The 18,271-nt window shown below is 44.3% G+C and overlaps 1 protein-coding gene across 1 annotated transcript in view; it reads left to right on the top strand.

Moving 5' to 3' along the window:
- Nucleotides 1-364: 364 nt before the first annotated feature.
- TUT4 (terminal uridylyl transferase 4) overlaps nt 365-18,271 on the top strand; it is a 61,080-nt gene continuing 43,173 nt past the window's right edge. Inside the window, exons 1-5 of the mRNA XM_075833000.1 lie at nt 365-517; nt 9,527-10,140; nt 12,244-12,377; nt 15,592-15,708; nt 18,049-18,226. Of these exons, the coding sequence (XP_075689115.1) occupies nt 9,609-10,140; nt 12,244-12,377; nt 15,592-15,708; nt 18,049-18,226 (961 nt within the window). The 5' untranslated portion in view covers nt 365-517; nt 9,527-9,608. The remainder of the gene's footprint in view (nt 518-9,526; nt 10,141-12,243; nt 12,378-15,591; nt 15,709-18,048; nt 18,227-18,271) is intronic.

Raw genomic sequence — 18,271 nt, 5'->3', positions numbered from 1 at the left:
TAATTCCCCCACTTACGCTCACTAATTATACTCCCTGTACTGACCCACTCACAGATTATACTCCATGTAATCACGCATCCACTCACTAATGATACTTCCTTTACACACTCCCCCACTCACACTCACTAATTATACTCCGTGTACTCACTCCAACACTTACACTGACTTATTGCCCTCCCAGTGCTCACTAGTGCCCCTCACACTCCGTATTAATCCCGCCGGCTCTTCCGCCATCACTAATAATACTCCGTTACCTCCTCATAGTGACTCCCTGACCCCCTCCCAGCAGTGGTGACAATCGCCCCCCCCCCCCCCCAGTGACAGGCACGGCCACACCCCCGCCCCACAATGCAGTTCGCGCTGGACATGGCGGCGGTGTGAGCTGTGTGTTCGGGGCCTGCATAGCGGTAGGAGCCGGACATGGCGCTCCCCCCGCAGCGACCTCGGGAGTAAAGGCCACAGAAGTCAGTGCATTCCCGTCAGGGCCTGTCGACGCCTCTCTGAGCCAGGACCTCAGGTAGGTGACCTCCGCGTCCTTCGTAGCTCGGGCCCGGACTGTGTGTCAGGAGGGGATCGGTGCATGGTGGGGGGCGTCCTGGAGGTGTGTCCGGTGTGTGACAGCAGGGGGACAGCACTGGAGAGCAGCAGTGTGTACATGACGTCACCGTGTTTACATTCTTTCTGTGACGTCACTGTTGATGTGCTGTCATTACAGGTGCCGCCTGCAGTGTGCTCTGTGTCTCTCTCATGACTTCCACATTCATCTCTGGGATGTTTACATTTTATCTTTCACAAATCAGAGAAAATGTAAAGTCTGCAAGAGATGGTGGGCAACGTTGTGGCAGATAGACCACCCCATTCACCATGTGGGCAACCCTGCCATTCACTACATACATGATCTGACACAGGAATCTGTGGTAATTATGTGACACAATTGCAGATGACGACGTGAATTGCACAAAACGCATTCTCCATAAAAGTCGCTAGAAATTGTGAAGAGACACCTTGGTCTAAAGCCGGTCCTATATATATATATATATATATATCTCACCCGATCCCACCAGCGTATTATTACTTGGGGTCAGCAACCTTTGGCGCTCCAGTTGTTGCAAAACTGCAATTCCCAGCATGCCCTGACAGCCATTGGCTGGAATTATAAAGCCTTTAGCTGTCAGGGCATTCTGGGAGTTGTGGTATTTTTTACAATAACTGGAATATCTCAGGTTGCTGAGCCCTGATTGGGGTTTTGAGTTGTGGTGGATTTCGTCCTGCTCCAATCAGCTGAGTGAGATACCAGATAAACATACAGGGCATGCGGAAGCCCACTGTGTTGGATGCCCACTGTGTTGGATGCCCACTGTGTTGGATGCCCTTAGTTAAAGAGGAGCGGTCACCTCTCCTGACACGTCTATTTTAGTGAATAATCAATCGTATTCCCCATGAAATAACAATTCTGGCGCATCTTTTCATAGAACTTCTCTTGTCCGTTCATCTGTTATTCCTCAATAATATTTTGACAACTGGGTGTTGCCAGTTGGGGGTGTGTCCTTACACAGACTGACATGGTCCAATCAGTGCTGACCGAGTGAAACAGTGTAGGGACACGCCTCTTTAACAAGGAAGAGTAATATCCAGATGTCAATTTATTCATACGTTTCTAGGAGGAATAACAGAGGAACAGCGCATCAGAGTTCTAAGAAAATATGTTTCAGAAGTTTTTTTCATGGAGAATTTAAGTATTTACTAAAAACAGAAATGGCAGGAGAGGTGACTGATCCTCTTTAAAGGGAAAGGTCTTTCTTGGTGACCGGTTTCCTATAAGGAGAAAGCTTTGGGCAACTAGCTGACCACAGGGGAAGTTATCAGCCATGGAAGTGGTAGTGACCGCTATGCCTCTGTTTATAGTGGAAGCGATGCCGCTGCACCAGCTCCACCATATGACGGTCCTAAAGTAGTGACAGACCCTGTTGACTTATGAGGGTCCGGCAGGGTTCCTTTGAGGTTTACGTCATTGTGACCGCAAGAATAGCATTGTATTCTGCAGTAATCTTACCCTCGATAGTAATGGAATCGCTGATGGAAGCTCGTAGTGTGTGAACAAAGCCCAAACTGGAGGACTACTTTCTATAACGCTGCTTCGTTCTAGCGATTGGTGGGGGGTCTCAGTGCTCAGACGCCCACCAATCAAAACTTCTGAAATGTCATGATGACAGCTCCTGATTTTCAGCCGTTTTTTTAAGCAAACTCGTGTTTTTCGCATCGAGTCAATGAAAAATGGCTCCATAAATGGGTCAAGAAGTGACATGCACTTCTTTTTACGGGGTGTCTAAAAAAAAAAATGCTTCCAATTTTTCGGCCGTTTTCCAGCCATTTACGGCCTGAAAAACAGCCAAAAATAAGCCTTGTAAACATACCCCTAGAGGGAGAGATGATGCAGCATCACCACCCTCCTCCCCCTCACAGTTTACAGTTACACAGACACTGAGAAGCAGGGATATATATGGCAGCTGCATCTCCCTTCTTTGTCTACTCTGGATGAAGTTTCTGGTGAGTGAGGAGGTTTCGGCATGCAGCGCTATTCTTCCATCAAATCTGACAAACCCAAAACGGAATTCGACAGACCTTATTATAATTCAATAGGGTCTGCTGGGCCGCCCGTAGTATTCATTGTATGACGTGTCCGGCACTGCGTCGTGATTTTATTATAAGCTAAAGCCACAACTCGGATGTGAACAGAGCCTTACTGCGTTATCAGCAGCCAAGTGTTTGGTATTGTGTACATGTTATTACAGAGGCATTTTTGGCAGACGAGGCAACCTGTGTTTATAAAATGTTGTTGCGTAATAATAACTTAGGCTTCGTTCACATCTGCGTCAGGGTTCCGTTCTGGCGTTCCGTCTGACCTTTCCATCAGAACGGAGCCCTGACTGACACAAACCAGAGGTTTCCGTTTCCATCACTATTGATTTCAATGGTGACGGATCCGGTGCAACTGGTTTCCGTTTGTCTCAGTTGTGCAAGGGTTCTGTCGTTTCAACTGAATTAATTCCATAGTCGACTGCGCTATTCATTCCATCAAAACAACAGAACCCTTGCACAACTGAGATAAATGGAAACCATTTGCACCGGATCCGTCACCATTGAAATCAATGGTAATGCAAACGGAAAACTATGGTTTCCGTTTGTTTCAGTCGGTTCTGACGGAAAGCTCCAACGGAACACCAGAACGGAACCTTGACGTAGATGTGAACGAAGCCTTAAAGGGGTTGTCGCAAGATTAAAAGTTATCGCCTAACCAATGATGATAACATGCTGATCAGTGGGTGTCCGACTGCTGGAAACCCCACCGATCATGAGAACGGGGGTCCCATTCTTCCGAATGAACTGAGCGGCAGATCACACGTGCACTGAATGTGGTTTTCAACTCTCCATCCACATGTAGCAATAAAAATCTGCGTGGAATTCAGGGCATGGTGCAGATTTTTCATTCCACAGTATGTCGACATGCAGATTTTGGAGCGGATTTGCAGCTAAAGTGTAGGTGTGGTGTAATAAGCAATCTATAGCGCCATCTACAATGTTTATGAGGGTTGTTGGCAAGTTCAGATGTGGCGGATGTTTGGGGGATTCTGTAAGGGAAATCCATGACAATTACTATATACAAAGTACAATTTATGTGAATGGAGTTTTTAAAACCATATCCACATGTGGCAGAAAAATCTGTGTGGATTTTCGAATCCGAAACATGTCCATTCTGTTGCAGAATTGCTGGGGATTTTCGTCTGCTATGCAAAGGTTGAAATCCCTGCAAATGTGCAGCACCTATTTGTGCGGAAATTCTGCCACGTCTGAACGGAGCCTATATGGGGAGATTAGTAGGATTGCGGCAAGAAAAGATCTGAACTAGAGATTCAGGAAGTCGAGTGGTTTCACATAGTCTGTGGCTTGTAGGGTTGAGTTTCACTTCTGTCACATGAGGTGTCACCAGCTGGTAGACGACGTTCTGTATGTGATACAGTGTTTTTCCACCATGGTTGGCAGCCATGACCAGGAAGGTCAGCTCATACAATAGCTGAGGGGAAAAAAGAGCTAAAAGGTGTAAAATCACCAAGTTATTGAGAAAAAATAATTGTTGAACTTTTTTTAAAATATATTTTATTAGGGATTGGTGATCGAAATAAGCTTGTCAGACCATTTCCCTGACTGCTGTGTGTGTCGTCCTGCGTACTGCAGCATCCACTGAGAAACAATATTTGACTCCATTACAATTTTTGATAGATCCATCTGCTCTAATGTATATCAGGCAAAAGCAATATGCACTATTCACCTATTAAAGTGGATGTAGGAGTTTAGAAAAACATGAATGCATTCTTCCAGAAATAGCGCCACATTGGATTATAGACTGTGTGTGGTATTACAGCCCCATGAGAGTGCTGCAATACCACACACAGTCTATGGACCAGAGAGGCGCTGTTTTTGGATAAAGCAGCCATGTTTTTTCAGTCTCACACACACTCTTAGGGTATGTGCACACACACTAATTACGTCCGTAATTGACGGACGTATTTCGGCCGCAAGTCCCGGACCGAACACAGTGCAGGGAGCCGGGCTCCTAGCATCATACTTATGTACGATGCTAGGAGTCCCTGCCTCGCTGCAGGACAACTGTCCCGTACTGTAATCATGTTTTCAATACGTGACAGTTGTCCTGCAGCGAGGCAGGGACTCCTAGCATCGTACATAAGTATGATGCTAGGAGCCCGGCTCCCTGCACTGAGTTCGGTCCGGGACTTGCGGCCGATTTACGTCCGTCAATTACGGACGTAAATAGTGTGTGTGCACATACCCTTAACCCCTTGAGGACATGAACAGTTAGTTTTGTGATTTTGATGGTCATGACTTTTTTATTTTATGTTCAACTTCGCTGTATGAGGCTTTTTTTTTGTGTGTGGAGCGAGTTGTATTCTATTTATGGGCCATTTATTTGTATTTTTTTTACATATTTATTGGCATTTAATTTCTATACATTTTTTATTTTCACAAAAATGCAAAAAAAAAAAAAGCAATTCCACTGCAGTTCTTCTTCTTCTCTTTTTTTTTTTTTTTACGCCATATATGTCTATTAATGTATGTCTTGGGACTTTAATAAAGTTTATTGTAAAAAAAATAAAGAAAACATATTTGTGGTGTTATCGGTACAGTTTTTTTTAACATAACATTACATTTTTATTTATTTATTTTACTTAGGAATTTTCTGTGATGCGATCAAAGGGCGGCTCTACTTAAACTCGTTCTTTATATGCCACGATCTGCATTGATTGCAGCATACGGGGCAGTAAGAGTGGGGCTGCGGCTGTGTATTACAGCTGTTGTCCCGATCCTGATAGCCCAGACAATGTAGTAATTCCCTCGTCATCCGCGTGTTGAGTATGATCGTCATGTACAGTGAAGGAAATAAGTATTTGATCCCTTGCTGATTTTGTACGTTTGCCCACTGTCAAAGACATGAACAGTCTAGAATTTTTAGGCTAGGTTAATTTTACCAGTGAGAGATAGATTATATAAAAAAAAAAAACAGAAAATCATATTGTCAAAATTATATATATTTATTTGCATTGTGCACAGAGAAATAAGTATTTGATCTCTCTGGCAAACAAGACTTAATACTTGGTGGCAAAACCCTTGTTGGCAAGCACAGCAGGCAGATGTTTTTTGTAGTTGATGATGAGGTTTGCACACATGTTAGATGGAATTTTGTCCCACTCCTCTTTGCAGATCATCTGTAAATCATTAAGATTTCGAGGCTGTCGCTTGGCAACTCGGATCTTCAGCTCCCTCCATAAGTTTTTGATGGGATTAAGGTCTGGAGACTGGCTAGGCCACTCCATGACCTTAATGTGCTTCTTTTTGAGCCACTCCTTTGTTGCCTTGGCTGTATGTTTCGAGTCATTGTCGTGCTGGAAGACCAAGCCACGAGCTATTTTTGATGTCCTGGTGGAGGGAAGGAGGTTGTCACTCAGGATTTGACGGTACATGGCTCCATCCATTCTTCCATTGATGCGGTGAAGTAGTCCTGTGCCCTTAGCAGAGAAACACCCCCAAAACATAATGTTTCCACCTCCATGCTTGACAGTGGGGACGGTGTTCTTTGGGTCATAGGCAGCATTTCTCTTCCTCCAAACACGGCGAGTTGAGTTAATGCCAAAGAGCTCAATTTTAGTCTCATCTGACCACAGCACCTTCTCCCAATCACTCTCAGAATCATCCAGATGTTCATTTGCAAACTTCAGACGGACCTGTACATGTGCCTTCTTGAGCAGGGGGACCTTGCGGGCACTGCAGGATTTTAATCCATTACGGCGTAATGTGTTACCAATGGTTTTCTTGGTGACTGTGGTCCCAGCTGCCTTGAGATCATTAAGTTCCCCCCGTGTCGTTTTCGGCTGAGCTCTCACCTTCCTCAGGATCAAGGATACCCCACGAGGTGAGATTTTGCATGGAGCCCCAGATCGATGTCGATTGACACTCATTTTGTATGTCTTCCATTTTCTTACTATTGCACCAACAGTTGTCTCCTTCTCACCCAGCGTCTTACTTATGGTTTTGTAGCCCATTCCAGCCTTGTGCAGGTCTATGATCTTGTCCCTGACATCCTTAGAAAGCTCTTTGGTCTTGCCCATGTTGTAGAGGTTAGAGTCAGACTGATTAATTGAGTCTGTGGACAGGAGTCTTTTATACAGGTGACCATGTAAGGGTATGTTCACACGGCCTATTTACGGACGTAAATCGGGCGTTTTTGCCCCGAATTACGCCCGAAAATAGCGCCTCAATAGCGCTGACAAACATCTGCCCATTGAAAGCAATGGGCAGACGTTTGTCTGTTCACACGAGGCGTATATTTACGCGCCGCTGTCAAATGACGGCGCGTAAATAGACGCCCGCGTAGAAGAAGTGACCTGTCACTTCTTTGGCCGTAATTGGAGCCGCTATTCATTGACTCCAATGAATAGCAGCGCTAATTACGGCCGTAATTGACGCGGCGTTCAAGCGCCTGCACATGCCGGTACGGCTGAAATTACGGGGATGTTTTCAGGCTGAAACATCCCCGTAATTTCAGCCGTTACGGACCCCCGCCGTGTGAACATACCCTAAGAGCTGTCTTTAATGCAAGCACCAAGTTGATTTGGAGCGTGTAACTGGTCTGGAGGAGGCTGAACTCTTAATGGTTGGTAGGGGATCAAATACTTATTTCTCTGTGCACAATGCAAATAAATATATATAATTTTGACAATGTGATTTTCTGTGTTTTTTTTATATAATCTATCTCTCACTGGTAAAATTAACCTAGCCTAAAAATTCTAGACTGTTCATATCTTTGATAGTGGGCAAACTTACAAAATCAGCAAAGGATCAAATACTTATTTCCTTCACTGTATGCTACTGCCTGCAGCCAGTTAAGGGCTTCTCTGCTTGGGATATCCCTACTTGTCCCACCACAGAGAAAATTAAACACTAAGCAGTTCTCCTTCAAATCAATGAGTAGTCTGTGTAATGCGGAACATGTCCTCCAGAGCGGCGCTCTCCACTCTGATCCTGAACTGAAAACCCCCCCCCCCTTCTATTAACTCGAAATTCCCTAATAGCGTGTGTGAAAATGGGTTTTCTAAATATGATAATCCCTTCAAAGGGTCATCTTTTTTTTTTACCACATCTTTCCCATATGCTCCATTAAAATATATCGAACCAAGTTTAAATCATGTTTTTAATTTAAAGCGGTTAAAGGCAAACCCTTTTTTTAAAAAAGAAGTCGTCGTAGCGATAAGCTGATCGCCGTAGGTCCGGATTCTCACCGCAATGATCAGCTGTTATTACCTGGAGAAGCTCCGGCCAGCCACACATTTACTCTGTAGCGACTGTATTCAAATTAATGGCCGTCCGTGTTACGTATGGAGACGCCGGGTCTATATGAGATAACCCCTATGAATGTACATTTTTATAAAGTTTTGTTTTTATTTTATGTGACGATTTTTGATAAAGCCCCCGCCATATATGGACAGACCGTACACAGAGCCCCTCTCAAACCACCAGTATATCTTTTCCCTGCCAGGGCGCATTTACACTGCATTTCTGGTATACTTTGGGAGGATTTCCTTTTAGGCTCTTTCGGCATCGTCGGGTGAATGGGACCCTATAGATGAATTTGCGGTGCGTACTTTCCCGGCGCCTTCCGTACACTGCAAACTACAGCGTGAGTCCACTGTATCAGATCCTGATGGCTTCTACATGTGACGACGGACTGTAATATCCTGTAGCAGCTGTCCTGCAGTCGCCCATGCCTGTGAAATCTCTGTAGCGGTGGGACTGGCTTGTTGGGGAGCATGAATGGGCAGTCTGTTGCTGTGTTTGCGTAGCGAGGCCTTGGAGTATAGGCTCAGCAGAGACATCTTATCCTGGCAGCCGTACAATTGTTTTGCTGTGTGTGATACCATGCACTTTATTGCTTGGGGTTCATTCTGATATGTGGCTGCCACCAGAGAGTATAGAGCGTGGCAGACGTACAGTATTGTTTAGCGGAGGATAATTTTTTATTTTATGCTATTGATTTCAATATATAAAATCTCATGTGTTTGTGCAGATCAGTCATCTGGTGCATTACTGATGTGCAAACGCACCTATATGTCAAAGCTGGACATGCATTGGGAGGTCTTTTTGACCCCTATGATCATTGAGATTTATAGAGACTTAAAGGGGTTGTTCCGGTTTCAGTAATTGTATTATTTTTTTGTATAATAAAAAGTTATACAATTTTCCAATATACTTTCTGTATCAATTCTTCACGCTTTTTTAGATCTCTGCTTGCTGTTATTCAGTAGAATCATTTGTTTATTTCCAGTGGATGAAATTCTGTCCATGGTCATGTGATGGACACACAGGTGCACGGCTCGTTAGAGTATGTGTATCAGAGCTGAATCTTCTAATGAGCCCAGCACCTGTGTGTCCATCACATGACCATGAACAGAATTTTGTCCACTGGAAGTAAGCAATGAACATTCCTACTTAACAGCAAGCAGAGATCTTGAAAACCTCGAGGAATTAATACAGAAAGTATGTTAGAAAATTGCATAACTTTTAATTATATAAAAGATAACATTACATTGCTGAGACCGGTCGAACCCCTTTAATCTGCGACCTGCGGCTCTCCAGCTGAGACTACAACTCCTAGGATTCCTTGACAGCCACATGTTAGGAGTTGTAGTTTCACAACAGATGGAGAGCAACTGCAGTTATAAAGAGAAGGATGCCAGGGTGGTTTTCCAACCATGTGCAGTGGTCTCCTGATCATCAGGAACACACTGTGTATCAAAACCAGTTCAAGGAAAGATCAGAGAAGTTGCCCAATCAAATTGCTGTTGTTAATTTTTAAAAGACCTCTGAAAAATGAGAGCTGGAATTTGATTGGTTGATCTGAGGTTCTCCAGTTAATCTTAATCCTAATATTCTCATTGTCGTTGTATCTCATCCCCAGGCAGCGCGGTGGCATCTTCACCTGACGTGGAGATCTGAAACTGGAACACTTATCCAATGGTGTAAAAAATAATCGTGGAATAATGGATGGTCTCTCCAAACCTGTGAACCAAGAGTCAAGGAAACCACTGACCCGCACAGTCCGTGGGGAGAACAGAAGCGTGCGAGTGGTGAACAACCAGAAGTATAAGTATAGAGGGGACTGTAAGCAAGTGAGAGACAATGACGGCAGCTCTACAATCATTAAGAAGGGCAAATCGACTGAGCCCTGTGCGGTAATCGTGGAAGACTCAAAGATCTGTAAAGAGAACTCAACTATTTGCACTAGTGGGACAGGAGACTTGGGACTGAGCCTCCAGGACTTGGGTCACACCAAAGCTAAGAGGTCTTCTCCGCTGCTAGCAGGAAACATTAAACCGTTCCAAGCGAACAAGCCGGAGCAAAGTCACCCAAAATCCAAAGATGTTGGGGAGTCCATTGGGAATCGGGGCCCTGCCCATCCCAAAGGTTCTTCAGAAAACTGTCCACAAACTGACGCAGTACATGTCGACTCGGAGACTATAAATGCGGAGTCCCCTGGAGATCCACAGCCGTCTGCTGCAGGAAGCCCACAAGGTGAGAGCACGCACGGTATTGGTCTATAGTCTCATCCATGTTGTACAATGCTTCATATCCGTCACCTTTGGGGCCGCCTGTGCTTTGATGAGTTTTAGAAACGCTCTCAGATGCACATTGAGGGCTCCGCATTTATGTGATGTCATCATCAGAACCCCAAGTTCAGAATCTATTAGCAGCAGAGACCATGCTGAGCGAGTTCCTAATATGTTCTCTAATCATTCCTGCAGCATTAAAAGGCCCCATTGTGGATTTTTCACTTTCACATGTGTGATCTGCTACTGAATATATTTCCTCCTAGGTGAGTGGTTGTTTGGGCCTGGGTTGTGTCAGGGACTTGTTTATGTTCCGTTTAGCTCAGGCCTTAACAAATCTTAGCCAGCTCCAAACTTTAGAAGTCGGCAACTATAGCCCTATTAGGCCATATGGACATCAAAGAGGGATTGCCCTGATAGAAACCCCAGTCTACGAGCCAGAACGGAGAGCCATCTATTTACATGCATAGGGTTGGCCATTATATTAGTGGTCGGCTTGTAATGATACATCTCCCCTGCAGGGGCTGCTACAGGAGAAATGTCTGGCCAGATGCATCTTGCATGGTGACAAAAGTAGATCACTAGGGGTTAGAGAAGCCAAAGTCACGGCAATCAGCTGATCAACATGCCGACTTCTGTTTGAAAAGGGGTTGTCTTTGTGGGGACTAACCCCTTATATCTGACAGGTCCCCCTATGATGTGTTTCATCGGTGTCATGTTCAGATGTGTGGGTACCCGCTGTGCCAGAAACACTCTATGTAGCAGCTCTGGCTAATGGAGGAGGATTCTAAGCATTATACTTGCGTTACATTTTCTCATCATCTGCTAATCTTTTATGTATGGACGCTTTTACTCCAAATAAACCACACACTAATTTTTCTTTTAGTGTTTTGTAATGGAAATAACCCAGTGACAGTATAGCACCATAACTTACGTGATATTGTGAATGATCCTGTAAACAAGCTGGTGGGTGGAAAGAAGCGAGCGGTCTCTTGAGAGATCATCGAGCGTCTCGAAAACCATCACAATAGATCACATGCTTCGCTTTGTTTCAAGTGACATTGAGAGGGTATCGTAATATCGCCATCTAGTGTTCACTTTCAGAAAAGAGTTGTGGAATTATGTTCAGTCATTCCCTAATATACATTAACTTGCTGGAAATTAAACTTCCTCACAGACTGTGACCCATAGACAAAAATAGTGGGCTATAGTTTCAATCTACGTAACAGACGCCGTGGGGAATTGTGCTAAAAAATATGATGGGATCTCTGTTTAATGATCAACTTTTTTTTTAATTAATAGACCGTCAAAGTCAGCAAGAACATTATGTATAATGTGTATCCAAAAGGGGTAACGCACAATATAATATATTTATCATACAATAAAGAAACCTAAAAAAAAAAAAATCCCTGTTCTCTGTGCACTATAGGAAGAAACGAATGATGTGGGAGAAGGATGTGGGAAAAAATTTAGAAAAAATCATCACCATACATGCAGTATAGTCTGCTTCTCCACTTCATTCCTCCAGCACTATGTACCACCTTGGCGCCTGTACCGACATTGGATCAATTAATGTTTTCTCTTGTGCAGTACAAGGCATTGGCTTCTTATAAGACAAATCAAAGGCTTTTCTGCCAGTATTCGATTGATAACTTCATTTCCATCATTCTCAGGCATAGTGGGCACTCAACCTGAGCGTGCATGTTTATGGGGAGGTCGAGTCAGACAAATAAATGTGAAATCAGACAATCTCATTAACATGCACGCCTCTGGCGCCACCTACCTGTGACTGGGGGATGGTGGTGACATAAAAGGAACCAGCTGGTAAAAGCTTCCAGACTGAACCTGAGGATGTCTGCTAGTCACTGTGCCCATCAGATCATTGGTGGATTAAGCAGAAAACAATAAACTGCTGACATCAGTCTGACATGTATGGCCAAATGGAATTGTATGCAATTTGCGCTCAATTTTTGGCTGCTTTAAGAAACAAAGTTTTCGGGGCAGAAGTGAAAGTAAAGTTATGTAATGTCGGACACTTTCTTTTTCTCTCTTCTTGGTAAATTGACAGAGAACAGTCCTCTCGCAGAAGCCGCTTCTTCTGACAGGACATCTACAGAGGACGCCTCTCTAGCAGACAAAGAACTAGGGCTGAAACAAGCAGAAGAGAGGCTGAAGAGGGATTATATCCACCGCCTAGAGAAGGTAGAGTCCGAGCACCACAACCATTATGAATATTTATGCTACATTTCTCTGTTAGATCTCTCAAAACCTGTCAATTTTTATCAATAAAAAATGCTCCTGTGTGTAGATATTGCTGTTACAGATCTGTTATGGCGCCCCCTGCTGGTTTAAAAAAAAAAATCCTCAGAGACGTCCACCCGATGTGTCCAGTGTCAGCGGTCACACATGCCCAGTAGCTCCGTCCCACTGCCCGGATCCTCTTGTACATTGGTTGCGGGGTGATTCCTGCTTTACTGCAGGACAGCCAATAAGATCGGCTCACTAGAAGTGGCTTCTTCTTACTGGCTCTAGATGCAATTTATGTTCTGAGAATCAAAAGAACACCAGGGGGCGCCATAACATTTATTTTTTTTATGATTCCATTTGTTGACTGCCACTAATACCCTCAACAATCTAACCTCATAGCTCATTATTTACCATTATTTAATGGAGCTCATATATTCCACATTCCCTATAAGTTGGCTATACACATTTAGAGCTTATTCAGACGAACGTTGCGTTTTTGCGCGCGCAAAAAACGCTGTGTTTTGCACGCGCAAAAAACACTTGACAGCTCCGTGTGTCATCAGTGTATGATGCGCGGCTGCGTGATTTTCGTGCAGCCGCCATCATAGAGATGAGTATAGTCGACGTCAGTCACTGTCCAGGGTGCTGAAAGAGTTAACTGATCGGCAGTTAACTCTTTCAGCACCCTCGACAGTGAATGCCGATCACAATATCGAGAAACCTGTTAAAAAAAAAGAAAAAGTTCGTACTTACCGAGAACTTCCCTCCCGGCCGTTGCCTTGGTGACACGTCCTTGGTGACGCGCCTCTCTTGACATCGGGCCCCACCTCCCTGGATGATGCCGCAGTCCATGTGACCGCTGCAGCCTGTGCTTGGCCTGTGATTGGCTGGAGCTGTCACTTGGACTGAATTGTCATCCCGGGAGGTCAGACTGGAGGAAGAAGCCGGGAGTTATCGGTAAGTCAGAACTTCTTTTTTTTTTTACACGTTCATGTATATTGGGATCGGAAGTCACTGTCCAGGGTGCTGAAACAGTTTAACTCTTTCAGCACCCTGGACAGTGACTATCTCCTGACGTCGCGTACCGGAAATTTTTTTGCCGGGTTTGGCCGAACCCGGTGAAGTTCGGTTGTCCGAGTTCGCTCAACTCAAAGACACTCCGTTTGGATGTTTGTAAACAGAAAAGCACGTGGTGCTTTTCTGTTTACATTCATCCTTTTGACAGCTGGTGCGTGAAACAGGCAGTTCGCACGGAAGTGCTTCCGTGCGACCTGCGTGGTTTTCACGCACCCATTGACTTCAATGGGTGCGTGATGCGCGAAATACGCGGAGATATTGACCATGTCGCGCTTTTTGCGCAGCGGACAAACGCTGCGCAAAAAGCACGGACTGTACTGCCCCATAGACTTGTATTGGTCTGTGCTTGGCGCGTGAAAACCACGCGGCCCGCACGGACCCAATACACGTTCGTGTGAATCCAGCCTTAGATTCAAGTTGGACGAACCCCACCCATTTCAGAGGTATTGAACAACAATCTAATGTATATAGGGGCAGCCCAACAGTTGTCGTTGAATGAGAAACAAGGATCGGTCTTATTGGATATCAACATATCAGACCCTTTGTTCCCTCGGGAGATCTACAGCTGCCAGAGGGGTCTCCCCTCTCCACATTGAACTAAACATTTACACTTGACTGAGTCAGAAGACATCGCTGCTGGCTGAACAAGCATTCAGATGTCTGAGGCCACGTTCACACTGCATTTAGAGTGTACGTTCGGCAGGATTGTGTCCGGCAGTCCCCCTAAACATATGGCCAGCCGTGTGCCAATACATTTCAATACTGTGATTTTTAGCCTTGTGTTTATAACCAGCTACATAGACTGAGGTATCTAGAAAAGAAACAGACATTAAAAGTTCAATATAATGGCAATTAATTTACAATCCGCAAGACATTTCCTTGCAGAGCAGATTTTGAACACAATTTACAGATTGTCTAGTTTAGATACATGGATCATATTGATCAGTTTAAAGGGAATGCTGCTTTTACACGGGCCAATGATCAGGTGAGCGGGTGTTCATATAAGCGCTCGTTCCCGATCATAGCCCTCTCTAAACAGGGCAATGATCAGCCGACGAATGAGCAAACGCTCGTTCATCGTCTGATCTCGTCTTTTATGCAGCCCAAAAAATGGTCACTAGTTGACAGCACGTCTTTTTGTGTAAACGAGGGATGTGCTGCTGACATGATGGAAATGTACGAGGACAAAGGATTGTAGTAACGGTCGTTCTTTCCCATACTAACGATGATTGCTCTTTTTGAAAGGAGCAAAAGAGTGTTGTTTGGCGCTAGTTTTTTTAAGGTGGTAAAGACCATTGAACATCTGCCTGTGTAGAACCACCTTAAATTATTATTATTTAAGTGATTACACATTGTTTTAATTTTTTCACAAGTCAGGAAATATTATAAATTAGATTCTAATTTATAACATTTCCATGTGCTGGCCACTAGAGGGAGGAGTTCCCAAAATTGCAGCATGGTCAATGTGGTAAAGCAACCTCAATGATTTATGCTGCAAATTTGGGGTCGACACACTCGCTTTAGTGTCCTCCGACAATCCCCCCTCCCTTATTCTGGCTAGTGCCAGGAGAAGGAGGGGGTTGAATCTTCAAACCTCCTACACTGTGTGCTGCCATTTTCTGAGCGACTGCACAGTGTAGGAGGATTAGATACAGTGCTCAGCAGACAGTATAACACAAACATACACAAGAACAAGACATGTGTGTAAACCCCAACCTCAGTTAAAAGGACTGCAAAAATTCTAGAGTTCTATCCCCGCATATTATTATATGCAAAATCCAGAAAAGTGCGCATAAACATCAGTATATAAATGATACACTGCCCTAATGACAAGTAAATCTAGAATATATTATTTCTAGTAATTCACATACACAGCATTACATCCCCATACATAGTCCACATTGATCAAGATGCTGCCTGTAAACCGATCTCTCTGTCTTGTCAGGCCGGGGGCAGAAATATGGTGATTTCTTAAAGGGAGAGGCGCACCGCCACCAAACTGTAACACAATTCACTTGATATGAGTCTATTGTCATTATAATTGTGACGAGTGTTTACCAACCCCCCCCCCACCGTCTCGCACTTCTTTCAGAGATCTCCTGACTTCTCCAACTGCCAGTATCTATGTAAGCTCTGCTCCGTTCACATCGAGAACGTCCAAGGGGCTCACAAGCATATTAAGGAGAAACGGCACAAAAAGAATATCCTGGTAAAAATCGCTCACAACTTCGCGCACGTTTATTCTGTCTGTTTTTTGCCAGCGATTCATTTGCAGCTTGTTTATGTGAATGTGCCATGTGTGTTGCTTGTACTGCAGAAGAGATTTCCAACATGGAGCAAATGGTGAGTAGTTGATGAACTGTGAATCTGTCTAGTCTTCGGCCTAATGCACACGACCGTGGATTTTTTGCGGATAACACACGGACCTATGGCCCCACGTACACCGCCGTGATGATCACAGATCCGTGTGGGGGACGTGTGTCCGGGCAAGTTATTTCGCTGTCTGTATTAGCAGATCATGTGACCTACTCAGGGGGTTCCTGCCTCCATCTTTTTTTTTTTTTTTTTTTTTTTTTTGTGTTTTTGCGGATCCGTAAGTACTGATGACACTCTGATGCACTACGGAAGATTTTTTTCAGGACAAATGGACCGCAAATACAGACAATGGATTTGTGGTTTTGCAGTCGTGTGCATTAGGCCTTCTTTGTCCCTCCCAGGACTATTTTTGTATACATTTTACGTTTAGTAGTTTCTTGCGGTTCTTTTGTAGTACATTTTGTTTGTTGATTGATTGCTACTGCCCCTTTGACCCCTTTTCCGATTTTATATTAATAATGCTTAATCACTGTATAGATGAAAAGTTGTACAACTTTCTAAAATACTATCTGTTCCATATTTGTTTGCTGTCATTGAATGAGAACATTCTTGTTTACATTCACAGAACACTCGTCCCCGATCGTTGTGCTCTGTAAACAGGTCAACGATCAGCCGATGAACGATTAAATGTTCAGTCTCGTTGATCGGCGCTTGTTTACACGGCCCACGTTGGGCTGTGTAAGAGGAACCTGATACATTGTAGCAAAGTACCGGAGGGATTTGTGCAGCTGCTGATGTATTTAGCTCAGAGAGTATTGCCTAGACTCAATACAATTGTATCCAATTCTCAGCTGAGAGCAGGACTAGGTAGGTATATAGGGGTTTGAAGCTTGTGAATATAAAGAAGAGTGTTTTCATTCACTGACATCAAACACAGATGTTGAAAATGGTTCGGAATCGTAAAGCTACAGAACTTTTCATTTATACAGTGATCAAGCGTTCTAAACAAACTGGAAAGCACCTTCTGTACGGCGCTGGGGAATATGTTCGCTCTATATAAGCAACATAAATGAACAGCTGGAGATCCGCAGGTTAAAGACCTCTGCTCTGGAGAAACCGGGTGATCCTTCTGCTTGGTCGAATTTCCAGGCCCATTTTTGGCTCTAACAACAATTAGGCCTTGTTCACACAGTGCAGATCTGCTGCGGGTTTTGGCATTATTTTTCAAACCAAAACGAGGAACGGAACCTAAAGAAAAGAAATGTATAAAAGAAGGCATCAAAGTGTCTCTTCTGGATCCAATTCTTGTTTTGGCTTAAAAAATGCATGCAACATCTGCAAGAAAATTGCACTGTGTAAACAAGGCCTTAGACGCTGGAGCATTCATAAAGCTCTTGTCCCAAAACCCGAAACATTTAACACCTTGTTTACATCATACATCTGTAGCTTTGCCTTTCAGTATGACAGACATGGGCTGTCCTGCCACACAGCAGCGTTTCAGGTTGGGGCAGGGTTCTTTACTAGAGCCGGTCGAGCAGTGAGAAGGAACTGGGGGTTCGGGACCCCTGTTCTCACAATCGGTGGGGGTCCCAGTTGTGGAGAGACTAGCAATGAGACAATTATCACCTATCCCGTGGATAGGTGATAAAATGTTGATTCTGGGACAACACTTTAAGATGCCTGAAGACCTCCAAAGGCTGTAGGCGAGCGCTCATTCAGCCTCCCAACCTTCCTATGCACATGGAGGCTCGGGCGAGTAGGTCTGTGTTTACATTGGGAAAAGGGAAATAAGCCGCTGCCAGATTCTTCGAATCTCTTGTAGGGTCGACATGTTGAATTCCAACATGCTCCATGCTTCTTTCTGCCGTCAATGGGAGAGTTAGGAGTCGGGACACCCCCATTAGATAGTTGACCAGTCTTAGCGGGTTTGGTCGACTTTCCTCTGTGTATGAACAACTTTACGTTCCAGTTGATGGTGATAGGATTACATCCTTAGACATTTTTTGTACACTGTCCTGGTGACAATCCGCTCATATCTGGATCATACTGGTGTATTTGTGGCCTCACGGTCCAATCCTTGCAGCATGCGTACATTATTCAACTGAAGCATTAATATACATATAATATTGGAATCTTTAATTCTAGTGCCCCCCCCCCCCCACTCGAAAATAACGCTGGTGTACATGCAAAGAGATCTAATGTCATTACTTATTAAATGTACATTCATTTGCAGGAGAAGCAGGAGGAGAATGAGTTGCGTGCCCTTCCCCCTCCTTCAGCAGCTCAGATTGCAGCTTTGGGTGCGACTCTGGTAAATGCAGCGAAGGAACATGGGATATCTCAGGAGGACTTCCTGTCTAGACAGGAAATCGTTACTGAGATGGAGAAAATTATCCAGATCAAATTGCCCGGTATGTATTTTGCTAGTTTTAGGTGAAGGTTGATGGAAAATGTCA

The sequence above is a fragment of the Rhinoderma darwinii genome, chromosome 7 (assembly GCF_050947455.1).
Source record: "Rhinoderma darwinii isolate aRhiDar2 chromosome 7, aRhiDar2.hap1, whole genome shotgun sequence".
Classification (NCBI taxonomy): domain Eukaryota; kingdom Metazoa; phylum Chordata; class Amphibia; order Anura; family Rhinodermatidae; genus Rhinoderma; species Rhinoderma darwinii.
This window is presented reverse-complemented; position numbering and strand designations above follow the sequence as displayed.